This window comes from Pongo abelii, chromosome 5 (assembly GCF_028885655.2).
Source record: "Pongo abelii isolate AG06213 chromosome 5, NHGRI_mPonAbe1-v2.0_pri, whole genome shotgun sequence".
Classification (NCBI taxonomy): domain Eukaryota; kingdom Metazoa; phylum Chordata; class Mammalia; order Primates; family Hominidae; genus Pongo; species Pongo abelii.
Window position 1 is genome coordinate 111,398,621 of NC_071990.2, and position 13,241 is coordinate 111,411,861.

Here is a 13,241-nt window from a genome sequence, read left to right on the forward strand (position 1 = left end):
AATAGAAAACAGATTAGTGGTTACCAGGGGTTAGGGAAGGAAGTAAGGGGAAGAAGGTAGGTGTGTTTATAAAAGGGAAACATGATCCTTGTAGTGCTAGAAATGTTCTGTATCTGGAATCTCTGTATCATTTCTTACAAGTGCATGTGAATCTATCTCAAAATGTGAAGTTTTTTCTTTTAAAGAGCTCTAATCTTTTTTTTTAATGGTGATGATAAAAATCCTTATTTTTCCCCGACTTTAATAAGGATATTTCCACTGTTTCCACATTAATTATGATGTCAGCTCTTGGACTGAGATACACTAAAGTAAGAAGCAATTAATTCAAATATATCAGCAAAAACAATACATACAAGTGGATTAAACTCACATATACAGATAGATTTATTATGGAAGTACTCATCCATTGCTTTCTATTGCATTTTTTATTTTTTTTATGTTGCAGAGATAAACGTATGGTGAGAGAGAGTGAGAGAGAGAAAGCAAATGTGGCAAAATATTAACAAATGGTGAGTCCCAGTGAAAAATATGTGAGGGTTCATTATATTCCAGCAAAATCGGCATTTGAAATTTTTTGAAAATAAAAATATGTAAAACTCCAGATAATAATAATGTGGGCACCCAGGTTCAATGGGTAGTTAACTTTTTATGATCCTTATCATGTTTAGAAGGAATATAGAAATACTGAATAATTTCATATGTATTAAAATTTTATAGTTAATTATATGCTTTTTAAATCTAAAGGTAACCATGAAGAATAGAAATATAAGCTTTAGCAAGAAGAGAGGGGAAAAGTGCAGAAAACCAAAGGCCAAATTTAAAAGAGTAGAAGTTAGTCCCAATATGCCAGTAATCCCAATAAATATAAATATAAAAGCATTAAATACACCTATTTAAAGACATTATCAGGTTGGGTTTAAAAATACAATCCAGGCATATATTGAATACACTGCTCTTATAAGCCATACACAAACTAAAACTATATCAAAATAATGGAAACAAAAGAATCTAGAATGTTATTTCACATAAATACTTATCAAAGGAGAGCTAGTATGGCAGAACTAACATCAGATAAAACAAAATTTAAGGCAAAAAATATTTCTAGAAATAAAAACTGACACACCATATACACATGGTCAAATTTTCTTCCTGAAAGAGTATATTATTTTCCATTTCCAGCAGCAAAGTGTATTATTCCTAACAAGCATTACAATACAGGGCAGTATCAATATCTTGTTTATATTTACCAATTTGATAAGTAAAGAGAAAAACAAAAAGCGAGTCTTTAATTGCTTTTCTTTTTTTTTTCTTTCTTTTTTTTTTTTTTTTTTTTTTTTGAGAGAGGGGTGTGGCTGTGTCACCCAGGCCGGAGTACAGTGGAGCAATCATGGCTCACTGCAGCCTCCATCTCCTGGACTCAATCAATCCTCCCATGTCAGCCTCCCCAGTAGCTGGGACTACAGGCACATGCCACCATGCCCAGCTAATTTTTTAAATCTTATGCCCAGCTAATTTTTTAAATCTTTTGTAGAGATGGGATCTTGCTATGTTGCCCCAGCTGTGTAATTTAATTTCAAAGCCCATATTCTCTCAAATGTAATCATAGTGACCACACAACAAAACTGATGTTCTGGAATCAATGGCGAGCTCCCAGCCAAGGGAGGCAGAAACTGGTAGTCCTGTGAGGGTTCAAGTGGACACTGAGCCTTAGCCTGGGTGGTGACAAGGGCAGGTGAAGGAAGACACAGTTCCCTGAGCTGACAGGCAGGGAGGCCAGCTCCCCCAGGGTGTCTGACCAGAGGGCCCCAGCCCCAAGGTCTACATCTGTTCTGTGTGGCATGAATCTCAATTAATTCTCAGCAGTTTATTTAATTTCTATACAGCATAGTATTTACTTTCTATACAATCACCCACAAGGCTGTTCAGCACCTGGAGGCAGCAAACAATAGTTCTCTACAACCAAGTCTGAAGGACCAATTGCCTTTCAGTTTCACACAAAGCTCTCATTAAAAACTCTTGAGTGGAACTAGGTGGTTAGCAACTTTCAGAGAAATGTCTGATTTATCTTCCCTGGGAAAGAAAAGAAAGGAAGGAAGGAAGGAAGGAAGGAAGGAAGGAAGGAAGGAAGGAAGGAAGGAAGGTTGGTTTTCTATAAAATGTACTAAAATTGTTAATAAAAACCCTTGGAGTTTACTGAAAACAATTGAGTGACTAATTCACACCAGGCATTCTGCTGGAGACTTTCACACTATGTTCTCAGATCTACTTCTCAAAAAAACCCCACAATTTAAAAAGTATCATTGTCCTCATTTAACTGACAATCAAATTGAGTGCCAGAGAGGTTGAATGACTCGCCCAATGCCAAAAGCCAATAAGAAGACCATGCTTCAAACCTAGATTAATGAGCTTACATAGGGAAACCCTCAGGCAGCTCTGTTATTCAGAGTTATCAGCAGCATGGTTAAGACCAAAAATAATAGTTATAATTCCTCATTAACTAGCTCAGATCATTGAGGATACTCTGAATGTAACAAAGTCTAAAGTAAGAAAGACTTTAGAAAAAAACTATACATTATGATTAATATGAGCAGAAACTTCAGATTCAACATTTTTAGTTGCATTCTGAAAAAACTGTATGCTTAGTTAACAATAAGCACTTCTGCAAAGAGTAGACAGTTAATCATTTCACATAATGCTGGATTCAAGTGATATAATTCCCTGACAGACTGGGCTTCTGGTCCACATGGTTTTGCTGATGCAGCTGCTCCAGCCTGATGCTGTAGAACAGGCTTTTGATTTATAGTTTGAAGTTAAAATTACCAAAGAGTTTCAAAAGCAGTACAAAAGCCATATGCATCTTTCTGTCACTATCTCAGAATACTGCTTTCATTTTTGCCCATATTTTTACTTGAGTGGCTGGAATCTAGGTATGGATATACAGAATAGGAAAACTAACAGCGTAATAGGGAAATTACTACAAAACTATATGAGATATTTTAAAGTTCTGAAATAAAACAGCTAAAAACGCTTTGGTTTCTACACTCACATTCAGAATAAATGAGTGAAGGTGTGAAGGCAGAAACGCTGACATTTGTTAGCGTGTTTTTTACTATTTGCTTCCCCTGCCACAGCCACATCCTATTTACCACTGTCTGTACATGCAGAAAAATGAAAACAGATCGTGCTTGCTACACGACACAAAAAAGGTTTCCATTTATCTAGCCCCGCATAGCTCCTAGAAGCATTTTCCTAAGGAAAGCAATCACTCGCTGATGGGTTTAGTTTTGTTATTTTTGTTTTAAAGCATTCACCAAAAAAAAATCTCTATGGAAGAATATCAGTATCTTTTAAATTCTTCAACAAGGAATTTAAAAAAAAAAGGAGCAAATGCATTCCTGGCAATTCTGTGCCAGATCACTTTCATTGTAAATATTTTTTTAAAAAAATAAGTAACCTTAGAAACGTAAGCATTTCTCCTTTCTAGGCATCATTGTAAATATTTCTGCTATCTCAAGAGCAGCATTGCAAAAGGCCTCATGCTTTATCCTTAGCATAAAGGTTGGCCCACTGCAGCTCCCATGGAGCTAAACAAACACAATTCAGGTACATACCTTGTTATCTAAAATTAGATAAATTATATCCGCAGATCACTTTTTCAAAGTCTTATTTTATCCTCACCTTTACCAAGTCTTTTGCTAAAGTATTATTGGGGAAAAAAATATGCAAAATGGCATTGAGTTTCTCTTTTTCTCCTACTCAGTCTTTTCTTTGAAGAGTGGTGCTGCAGAGGGCTAGGATGTAAAGAGCGTAAAGGAGGAACAGCAAGACTCCTAACTGAACACAAAGAATAAGTAGTTAGCTCTTTGAATAATCTAAAGTTGACATATTAGAGAATTAGGCCTGTAATTTTCAGCTGTAAAAAACAGATCTACAAAGGTAACAAGCGGCAAAAAAGAAAAAAACAAAACCCTAAATAAAGTTCTGAAAAATGCTTCTGCTTCTTCCCACACATATGAAAAACATTAACAGCATGTAAAAGGAGTTCTCTTCTGAGATTTTACCCAAAAATCCTATATGTGTCTCACTAAGTCTCCTGACTATTAAATGCCACCAGTTACCCTTGGTGGCAAAGCAAAATACAAATTAATAGTTAATTGCATGTTAAAAGAACAGCAAATTCTTTGAAGTTGTTCTCGAAGAAGCATGGGCTATCTAAAGGTTGTTTAAAGGATGAAAGAGGAGGAGGAGGAGGAAGAAGAGGGGGAGGAGGGACAAGGAAGAGGAAGATGAAGAAAGGAGGCAGAGAAAAGGGAGGAAGAGGGGAAGAGGAGGAGGAGGAACAGCAATGCAGGGAAAAGCTACTTACTGAAAATCAACAAGCCAACTCAAGTTTAAAATTGAGTCTCATGCACACTGTTTCTCAAATAGAAACACCCATTCTGACCTGTTCTAAATCACATGGCATCTCTGGCTGGGAACACAGGCCAAAATAGCCAAACCCAAGAAAGGCTGAAGATCAAACACAAGCCAACTGCACTCAGGAGAAATTCTCTAGTATCTGCCTACAGAATACAGTTAGCTCGGGTATACTACACTAAAAATTGCTTTCAAAGAACACAGTTCAAAGATTGTTTCTTTTTTGCTGTCCATTCATAATAAAATGTTTGCAGAGGTTTGACATCCTTTGATATAATTATATAATTTGTAATGTACATAATGTCCATTCAATTTTATAAAGTAAATCTTAATCAAAGCTATATATATTTTCTGTGTAGAGCCTGGAGGTTCAAAATAGTGAGAAACATGTCACAACAGTGAGAAATATGATACACAAGTAATATCTTAGTAAACATAACCCTGACTTATTTCTTGTATTTGAGGTCAACATAAGTAGTTTGCTCTTTCTGGTAAGTGTAAGTCAGTTGCCAAATGAAAATGGTATTCTTCAGCCTGTGCCAGAAGTAAGTTTCTCAGTCTTCTTGCCTAGTCTTGGACAAGACCATTAACATTACTCAACAGCAACCAAAATCTTCACATCAATTTAAATATCTCTATCCTCGCCAACACTTTATGTCTAGAGTTGACTCTATAAATAATGTTGGGTGATTAGTAAGATTAAAATTGGACCTTCAGCTATCCAATGTCAATGTTGCTATTCTTGGTTTGCATTTTAAAAAGCTGATGGGTTTGTTCACTTTATTCAAGTATAAAATCAAATGAAAAACCTCACCTTGTGATGTCCAAATTCATTCAAAATGCTTCCCAGTTTTCTGGTGTTGCTGTGTGGTTTTTGGGCAGCAACAGCTGGATGGGGATCCCGCCAGTCAATGGACAAGCGGTGATACCAAAGGTGCTGACTCTCCAGAATGTGAGCTGACTTGACACTAGGATCAAAACGATGCACTTCACATCCGTTGTTGGCCATGCTAACCTCAAAATGGGTATCATCACTTCCTAGCCTATAAAGAAAGAGGAAGGAAATCAACAACAAAAAATGCAATGAAGCAAAGTTTGGACTGACAAGATAACAGTTCCAAGGCCAAGGTTCTTAGTTATATCAAGCCTTCTCCTGTTTTAACTCATGGCTAATGTACACATTCAATAAACTTTATTTCACAAAAAAGCATTACTGCTCAAAGCTTCTGGATAGAAGGGTAATTATCCCCAGGGTAATCTGTCTAGCAGATAAATTATCCGCTAGACAAAGACCAGAGAATCACATACTCAAACATGTAGGCACATCATCAAATTGCTTTTTTTTAGTGAAGTAAATCACAGTAGCAATGAAACAAAGAAGACTATCCAGTAGTCTTAGATTTTCTCAGAATATGTCCACAAATATAAGCCCCAGGATTAGTTCTCTTGAGGAGAGGTGTGTTCTACTAATGAGGTAATTTGTTTCCATTCTAATGGCCATAGTGCTGTGTATGCAATTTGACTTAAAGACAACAGCTGTTTTCTTAGAAATGTAATACATTTTTAAATAGTGCAAATAAGAAAAAAGGTAAATGTATGTGATTCTACTGCATCCAAAACTCAAGAAGCAGAAGGTTTCCTCACCTAAATTCACATCAAAAGGGGAAGAAATTATGAATTAATTGTACTTAAGTACTCAATAGGTAGCACATCATATGAAAATAATAAACTTACAAATATTGAATTGACTCAGAAATATTCCCTATTTAATGGTGCTAGGATTGTCACTTTGATTAAAGTGCCAGTTTTAATGAAAAGCATGAAATTAACTGAGAATGATTTTTTTTAATGGTGATTATGGTTTGTCTGCCCCAATACTGTACTTATATGTGATTTAGGAACCCAAAATCCCACAGAGTAGCTACACTACTTGGCCGAACCTAAACCCAGTGCAGAAACACTTCATTCTCATAGATTCTACAAGTATTTTGTAAGTGGATTTTTTTCAATAAATACAGTCAGCCCTCCATAGCTGTGGGTTCCACGTCCGCAAATTCAACCAACATGGATCAGAAATACAGCATTGATGGGATGTAGGAGCCTACTGATATGAAGGGCCAATGTTTTGTATCTGTGAGTTCCACAGCCAGACTTGATAGTTCGTGGATTTTGGTATCCGTTGGTGGGGAGAGGGTGGCCTAGAACAAACCGCCAACCCCATACAGAGGGATGACTGACTATTGCATAATCTGGAAATAAGTTCAGTGGATAATAATTATTTACCTTATTTTAATTAACTAAAATAAGTCTTCAGTTCAGAGATCATCCACCTAGACATGCTTTTTTTTTTTTTTTTAGATGGAGTCTGGCTCTGTCACCCACGCTAGAGTACAGTGGCATGATCTCGGCTCACTGCAACCTCCGCCACTGGGGTTCAAGCAATTCTCCTGCCTCAGCCTCCTGAGTAGCTGGGATTACAGGTGTGCCCCACCATGCCTGGCTAACTTTTGTATTTTTAGTAGAGATGCGGTTTCACTATGTTGCCCAGGCTGGTCTCAAACTCCTGACTTCAGGTGATCCACCCTCCTCGGCCTCCCAAAGTGCTGGGATTACAGGTATGAGCCGTGACACCCCACCTAGACATTCTTAATACAGGCAGCCCTCTGTATCCACAGATCTGATCCACAAATTCAACCAACCACAGATTGAAAATATTCGAAAAAACAAAAATAAAAAAAAATACAACATTAAAAATAGTAAAAATAAAAATCAATACAGTATAATCACTATTACATGGCATTTACATTGTATTAGGTATTATAAGTAATCTAGAAATGATTTAAATTATGCAGGAGGATGTGCATAGGTTATATACAAATACTACACCATTTTATATCCAGGACTTGAGCATCCTAAATTTTGGTCTTTGCAGTGGTCCTGCAACCAACCGCCATGGATGCTGAGGGGTGATTATAGTCTTATTTGCCTCTTCCTCACCCTTCACCCAACTACACTGCTCTTTTTCCGACTGCATCCCATGGTAAGTCAGCCCTCTGATGTCTCCCAACCATAGCTTTTTCAACTCTTTTTGCCTAGAGAAAATTCAGCACTCCTCTCACAAGCACTTCCATTTCTTCCACCTAACAGATCTTGTTCCCTATTTTCTACCACCTATTGAATCCACACAGCTCAGACCACTGAAGTCTCTACCCTAGTTTTCCCCCAGTTTTCCATGATCTAATCTAGTGTGGCAGATTGACTTGCTGACTCTGCTCCTTTAACCCTGCACCATCCACACTACTCCATGCTCATCATGAGAAAGAGTCCTTCCCTGCCCCTTGACTTTTTGGCTTGGCCATGTGCCTTGCTTTATGGAAGGAAGTGGGAGTGTGCCAGTCCAGATTCTAGGCCTTGATTGCTTCTGTTCTCTCTCTTACACTGTCATCATGATAAAAACGTGCCCTCGAGAGTTTGCACTCCAGCCAGTCCACGGCCCTCTGTAAAATACAGAACCTCCCTTAGCCATCTCAGCCTGAAGTAAAGAAAGCCTCGCAGCTAAGCCCATCCTGGATCAACTGAAGCCCAGCTGACCTGCAGACATACAAGCAACAGTAAAGACATACAAGCAACAGTAAATAATGGTGATTGATAAGCCACTGAGTTTTAGAGTGATTACACAACCAATAGCTAACTGATATACCTGGCATTAAATATAAATTCAAGAGTTGCAGTTGAAATTACAAAGCACTTTTTTAGTAGATAGATTTGTTTTTATATAGATCAGAATATTGTAGAACTCACCTATCCAAAAGGAATTTTCACTTAATGAAATTTGTCAGAACTTAGATGAACAAAGCAGTGTTATTGTAAGTCACCAGCAGAAAAGGGCAATTTTATATTTTCATTAAGAGAAGGTTATGGCCGGGTGCGGTGGCTCACACCTGTAATCCCAGCACTTTAGGAGGCCGAGGTGGGCAGATCACGAGGTCAGGAGATCGAGACTATCCCGGCTAACACAGTGAAACCACGTCTCTACTAAAAAAATACAAAAAAATTAGCCAGGTGTGGTGGTGGGCGCCTGTAGTCCTAGCTACTCAGGAAGCTGAGGCAGGAGAATGGCATGAACCCAGGAGACAGAGCTTGCAGTGAGCCGAGATTGTGCCACTGCACTCCAGCCTGGGTGACAGAGCGAGACTCCATCAAAAAAAAAGACAACGTTATGTCAAAAAAAGTACTCATTACATATAATTTGTATACAAATCTAGAGTGAAATATGTGAATAATTTCTTCCTCTGAATTGTTAGAATGTTGTTTTCAAGAAGCAATATTGAGGTGTATATATATACTTATGGGTATATATATACACATATATACCTCAAAAAAGGTAATTAAATTAGCCACAGACAATTCTGTAACTGTTTGTTAAGACACTTTATTATATATTGATATGTTTTCTATTTAAACTAGTTGCTTATAATTAAACAAATACACATAGAAATACTCAAGTTGTAAGAAGTATGTAAACTGAAAAGAGTTTCTGGCAAGATACGGCTGAATAGAAACAGCTCTGGTCTGCAGCTCCCAGCAAGACCAATGCAGAAGTTGGGCAATTTCTGCATGTCCAACTGAGGTACCCAGCTCATCTCATTGGGACTGGTTAGACAGTGGGTGCATCCCACAGAGGGCGAGCAGAAGCAGGGTGGGGTGTTGCCTCACCCAGGAAGCACAGGGGGTTGAAGAGCTCCCTCCCCTAGTCAAGGGAAGCCATGAGGGACCCTGCCATGAGGGATGGTGCATTCCAGCCCAGATACTATGCTTTTCCCATGGTCTTCATAACCCACAGACCAGGAGATTCCCTCGGGTGCCTACGCCATCAGGGTCCTGGGTTTCAAGCACAAAACTGGGCAGCCATTTGGGCAGACACTGAGCTAGCTGCAGGAGTTTTTTTTTTTTCATACCCCAGTGGTGCCTGAAACACCAGCGAGAGAGAACCGTTCACTCCCCTGGAAAAGGGGCTGAAGCCAGGGAGACAAGTGGTCTTGCTCAGCGGATCCCACCCCCAAGGAGCCCAGCAAGCTAAGATCCACTGGCTTGAAATTCTCACTGCTAGCACAGCAGTCTGAAGTTGACCTGGGACACTTGAGCTTGGTGGGGGGAGGGGAGTCCGCCATTACTGAGGCTTAAGTAGGCGGTTTTCCCCTCACAGTGTAAACAAAGCCTCTGGGAAGTTTGGACTGGGCAGAGCCCACCACGGTGCCTCAAAGCTGCTGTAGCCAGACTGCCTCTCTAGATTCCTCCTCTCTGGACAGGGCATCTCTGAAAGAAATGCAGCAACCCCACTCAGGGGCTTATAGATAAAACTTCCATCTCCCTGGGTCAGAGCACCTGGGGGAAGGGGTGGCTGTGGGTGCAGCTTCAGCAGACCTAAACATTCCTGCCTGCTGGCTCTGAAGACAGCAGTGGATCTCCCAGCACAACACTCGAGCTCTGCTAAGGTACAGATTGCCTCTGCAAGTGGGTACCTGACCCCCATGCCTCCTGATGGGGAGACACCTCCCAGCAGGGGTTGACAGACACCTCATACAGGAGAGCTCCAGCTGGCATCTGGCAGGTGCCCCTCTAGGACAAAGCTTCTAGAGGAAGGAGCAGGCAGCAATCTTTGCTGTTCTGCAACCTTCGCTGGTGATACCCAGGCAAACAGGGTCTGGAGTGGACCCCCAGCAAACTCCAGCAGACCTGCAGAAGAGGGGCCTGACTGTTAGAAAAAAACTAACAAACAGAAAGCAATAGAATCAACATCAACAAAAAGGAAGACCAGGCAAAAACTCCATCTGAAGGCCACAAACGGCAAAGACCAAAGGTAGATAAATCCATGAAGATGAGGAAAAACCAGCGCAAAAAGGCTGAAAATTCCAAAAACCAGAACACCTCTTCTCCTCCAAAGGATCACAACTCCTTGCCAGCAAGGAAACAAAACTGGATGGAGAATGAATTTGACAAATTGACAGAAGTAGGCTTCAGAAGGTGAGTAATAACAAACTCCTCTGAGCTAAAGGAGCATGTTCTAACCCAATGCAAGGAAGCTAAGAACCTTGATAAAAGGTTAGAAGAATTGCTAACTAAAATAACTAGTTTAGAGAAGAACATGAATGACCTGATGGAGCTGAAAAACACAGCACGAGAACTTCATGAACCATACACAAATATCAATAGCTGAATCAATCAAGTGGAAGAAAGGATATCAGAGATTGAAGATCGACTTAATGAAATAAAGTGTGAAGACAAGATTAGAGAAAAAAGAATGAAAAGGAACGAACAAAGCCTCCAAGAAATATGGGACTATGTGAAAAGACCAAACCTGCATTTGATTGGTGTACCTGAAAGTGATGGGGAGAATGGAACACACTTCAGGATATTATCCAGGAGAACTTCCCCAACATAGCAAGACAGGCTAACATCCAAATTCAGAAAATACAGAGAACACCACAAAGATACTCTTTGAGAAGAGCAACACCAAGACACATAATCATCAGATTCACCAAGGTTGAAACAAAAGAAAAAAATGTTAAGGGCAGCCAGAGAGAAAGGTCAGGTTACCCACAAAGGGAAGCCCATCAGACTAACAGCAGATCTTTCTCTGCAGAAACCCTACAAGCTAGAAGAGAGTGGGGGCCAATACTCAACATTTTTAAAGAAAATAATTTTAACCCAGAATTTCATGTCCAGCCAAACTAACCTTCATAAGTGAAGGAGAATAAAATCCTTTACAGGCAAGGAAATGCTGAGGTATTTTGTCTCCACCAGGCCTGCCTTACAAGAGCTCCTAAAGGAAGCATTAATTAAAATTAACTCAAGATGGATTAAAGATTTAAATGTAAGACCTAAAACCATAAAAACCCTAGAAGAAAACCTAGGTAATACCATTCAGGATATGGGCAAAGACTTCATCACTAAAACACCAAAAGCAATGGCAACAAAAGCCAAAATTGACAAATAGGATCGAATTAAATTAAAGAGCTTCTGCACAGCAAAAGAAAGTATCATCAGAGTGAACAGGCAACCTACAGAATGGGAAAAAAATTTGCAATCTATCCATGTGACAAAGGGCTAATATCCAGAATCTACATGGAACTTAAACAAATTTACAAGAAAAAAACAAACAATTCCATCAAATATTGGGCAAAGGATATGAACAGACGCTTTTCAAAAGAAGATATTTATGTGGCCAACAAACATGAAAAAAATCTCATCATCACTGGTCATTAGAGAAATGCAGATTAAAACCACAATGAGATGCCATCTCATGCCAGTTAGAATGGTGATCATTTAAAAGTCAGGAAACAACAGATGCTGGAGAGGATGTGGTGAAATAGGAATGCTTTTACACTGTTGGTGGGAGTGTAAATTAGCTCAACCATTGTGGAAGACAGTTTGGTGATTCCTCAAGGATCTACAACTAGAAATACCATTTGACCCAGCAATCCCATTACTGGGTAGATACCCAAAGGATTATAAATCATTCTACTATAAAGGCACATGCACACATATGTTTTTTGCAGCACTATTCACAACAGTAAAGACTTGGAACCAATCCAAATGCCCACAATGTTAGACTGGATAAAGAAAATTTGGCACATATCCAATATGGAATACTATGCAGTCATAAAAAAGGTTGAGTTCATTTCCTTTGCAGGGACATGGATGAAGCTGGAAACCATCATTCTGAGCAAACTAACACAGGAACAGAAAACCGAACACCACATGTTCTCACTCATAAGTGGGAGCTGAACAACAAGAACATATGGGCACAGGGAGGGAAACATCACACACCGGGGCCTGTCGGGGGTTGGGGGGCAAGGGGAGGGATAGCATTAGGAGAAATATCTAATGTAGATGACGGGTTGATGGGTGCAGCAAACCAACATGGCACATGTATACCTATGTAACAAACCTGTATGTTCTGCACATGTGTCCCAGAACTTAAAGTATAAATAAATAAATAAATAAATAAATAAATATTATTTAAATAAAATAAACTAAAAAAAAGAAAACAGTTTTTTACCACTAGAAATTTCAGCCATTAATTTCCAGAGATGATCATGTTTAGCAGTTTTTTATATATCTTTCCAGAAATTTTCTATGTATATACAAGTGTTTCTCTATTATAAATATCATAAGCACACACATACACATATAAGTTAGTCATTAAATAGTGGGAAACTTTTATATAATACATTAGATAACATAAAACTATTTGTAATTTTTTGGATTAATTTATGTCATACTTTTACTATAATCTTAATATATAAACATGTACCACATTGGAATGTAATAAACTATATTCATTTAATTGATATATAAAATTCTTACTTTCATTTATTTGAAACGGTACTTCTTCAAGCATAGTTGAAATTGGTCAAGTTTGTGGTCATGTAAAAAGCAAGAGGAGGAGTAAATGTAATATGCACAGGTGTTAACAAAACATGGCCCAAAGCGGTAAACCAGGCGTCAAATCCAATCCAGGTAGATCCAGAGCACGTGCTCTCTATACGCCACCTTGTTGCTGATGAGCACAGGACACAGGATCATGGAAGGAATATTTGTGATCTCAGGTCTAGGGAACTGTCAGTTACCAGACAATAATGCTCCATGAGGAAAAGGGCTATGTCAATCTTGCTCATTTCTAAGTCCCCAGTGCTGAACAGATGAGTGATGACAGACAGACCTACAAAATGCTGCCCTAAGTGAAATAAAACTATGAGGCAGGGTCTGGAATTCTCAGAACACACAGTACAATATTCAGTATCCAAATGTTGCCTGTGGTA

At 38.9% G+C, this 13,241-nt stretch overlaps 1 protein-coding gene across 6 annotated transcripts in view; it reads right to left on the minus strand.

The window, feature by feature from the left end:
* The window catches only part of METTL24 (methyltransferase like 24), a 133,661-nt gene that overhangs the window by 68,402 nt on the left and 52,018 nt on the right, over positions 1-13,241 (minus strand). For all 6 annotated transcript variants that reach the window (XM_063724951.1, XM_063724950.1, XM_063724949.1 and 3 more), the window contains exon 4: positions 5,231-5,459. In XM_063724951.1, coding sequence (XP_063581021.1) covers positions 5,231-5,459 — 229 coding nt within the window. The remainder of the gene's footprint in view (positions 1-5,230; positions 5,460-13,241) is intronic.